At 47.4% G+C, this 2,399-nt stretch overlaps 1 protein-coding gene across 6 annotated transcripts in view; it reads left to right on the forward strand.

The window, feature by feature from the left end:
• The window catches only part of Adarb1 (adenosine deaminase RNA specific B1), a 139,641-nt gene that overhangs the window by 126,709 nt on the left and 10,533 nt on the right, over positions 1-2,399 (forward strand). For 5 of the 6 annotated variants that reach the window (XM_008840430.3, XM_008840432.3, XM_008840431.3 and 2 more), the window contains 2 exons: positions 163-344; positions 1,994-2,173. In XM_008840430.3, coding sequence (XP_008838652.1) covers positions 163-344; positions 1,994-2,173 — 362 coding nt within the window. The remainder of the gene's footprint in view (positions 1-162; positions 345-1,993; positions 2,174-2,399) is intronic. The other variant, XM_008840434.2, reaches the window with a different exon arrangement.

Below are 2,399 nucleotides of genomic sequence, written 5' to 3' on the forward strand. Positions count from 1 at the left end.
AAAAAAAAAAAAAGTCTATTTGAGATTTGTACTGCTTATCAGCATTTTCACCGCCATATTTTCCTACAATTCCTCCAGCATTAACCATGCATCTGTGTGTCGCACATTGGGTGTCCAGCGCTTGATCTGTGTCCACTGAGATGTGCTTCCTTCTTCCTGCAGCTGGAACGTGGTGGGCATCCAGGGGTCCCTACTGAGCATTTTCGTGGAGCCCATCTACTTCTCCAGCATCATCCTGGGGAGCCTGTACCATGGGGACCACCTCTCCAGGGCCATGTACCAGCGGATCTCCAACATAGAGGACCTGCCACCTCTCTACACCCTCAACAAGCCCCTGCTCAGTGGCAAGTACCTTGTGTCACCACCTCCCTCAGTATCCTGAGCTCACAGTGTTGGGCCCCATGCATCCCCCCATCAGGAGCCAGTTGTGGCTGCTAGGCAGCAGCAGAGCCATGGAAAGGGTGCACGTGACCTTGTCTCTGAGCCCCTTAAGGGAGTCCTGCAGCTGTGAGCCCTGTCATTCGCTGCGAAGCCACAGTGGCCTGGCACCTTTCTGCTTTCTTTCATGCTTCGTAGCCATTCCTGTTGCAGTGGTAAAGACTCATGCAGTCTTCCCCAGGACAACCAGGCTGGGGCTTGGCAAGCATCTATCCTTACATGGAGCCAGCCAGAGCAGCTTCACCCAGCTGATACCCTTAGTGCTGGTGACACCTGCCCGGCTCCCTCTGGGCATGTGGTAGGTGTGGCAGGGATGCAGCTCTCCTGGTGTCTCCTCCTGCCCTTTACACCTTTATTACTGGTTTCTTTTCTTTTTTTAGAGTGTCAGTGGCTAACAGTAAAGTGAACAGGAGCTTTTGAGTTCAAAGGCCCTAACTTCTAAGCCCACCCTTATTTAAAAGGATACAGTTAAGGTATTTTTACACTTTTTAAAAAATAACATTTTACTTATGTTTGTAAGCTCAAAACTAAACCATATCCTAAACTAAAAAATGCTTCTTTTGGTGTTGTGTGTACTCTGCCTTGTTAGTGCCTGGCTAGTAGCATGTCTCTAACTGAGAGATAGCAGGGTGGATTTATTTGACAACATGACAGTCAAGCATATGAAGTGAGCAGGGAAAGGGAAGCATGGGCGTTGTCTCAAATCACATACTGCAGCTCCCTAGTCCTAGCCATTCTCCTTCACAAAAAACCAGAATTGACCTAAAACTTGATGAGGGAGCCAGGGATGGTGGCACACACCTTTAATCCCAGCACTTGGCAGGAAGCAGAGGCAGGCAGATCTCTATGAGTTTGAGGCCAGTGTGGTCTACATAGCCAGTTTCAGGCCAGGTAGGGCTACAGGGAGACCCTGAAGAAAAAAAAAAAAAAAGACTTGATGAGGGTAAGTTGAACTTGGAACACTGATGTCCTTTGGAGCGTCTGGTTATATATTAGTGCTTCCTCATGCATCAGAAAATAATTTTCCCTCATTATTTTCTCTGTGGCACATTTGAAAGAGGAATGCTTTACTAGCTGTTGCTATAACATAATACTGGAGGGTACTTTATAAAGAGAAGTCGTAGCTCACCATTTCAGAGGCTGGAAGTCCAAGACAGTTTCATCTGCTTGGCCTCTGTTCTTATGTAAGATGGGAAGGCACCACTGCAGTTAGAGGAATGCAGTAGAGAGAAAGCCCATGGCAGGTTGAAGAGATACTCAGTGGTAAAGTGCTTATTACTCTTGTAGAGGATTCAAGTTCAGTTCCCAGCACCCACGTCAGGCAGCTTAAAACTACTTGTAACTCCAGGTCCAGAGGTTCTAGCACCTTCCTCTGGCCTCTATAGGCACACACATAGCACACACTCACATAGACACACACACACACACACACACACACACACAGGGTGGGGGAGAGAGGTAGAGAGAGAGAAAGAGAGAGGGAGGGAGGGAGATAGAACACCAGGAGCACAAGCAAGGCAGGGGTCAAGCTCACTGTTTAAAACTTGCTCTCCAGGAGCTGACCCGGGGTCCTGTGAGAACTACACTGACCTTTTAGGAGGAAACATGCCCAGTGACCTAACCACCTACCACTGGGCCCCATCTCGGAGGTTCCCACCTCAGCCTCAGCACACTGAAGTACAAGCCTCAGCACGTGGGCCTTTAGAGAACACACTCCAGCCAGATTCAAACTGTGGTGAGTGCTCAGCTCTAACCATCACTGTCTCGTATTCATACAGACTCAATGTGAGATAAGGGCATATATGATGGCCCAGAGCAGCTGAATACTGTCTAAGCAGTATTCCATCAATAACTGAAATTTGAAATGAAAGAATCATTTATCATTTTTCTAGAAAGATGCTGTAAGATATTGAAAGTGGAGCTGATTTATAAAAGTCAAATGTGCTTTACCAAAGTTTATG

This window comes from Nannospalax galili, unplaced genomic scaffold, assembly GCF_000622305.1.
Source record: "Nannospalax galili isolate Female #2095 unplaced genomic scaffold, S.galili_v1.0 scaffold619, whole genome shotgun sequence".
Taxonomy (NCBI): Eukaryota; Metazoa; Chordata; class Mammalia; order Rodentia; family Spalacidae; genus Nannospalax; species Nannospalax galili.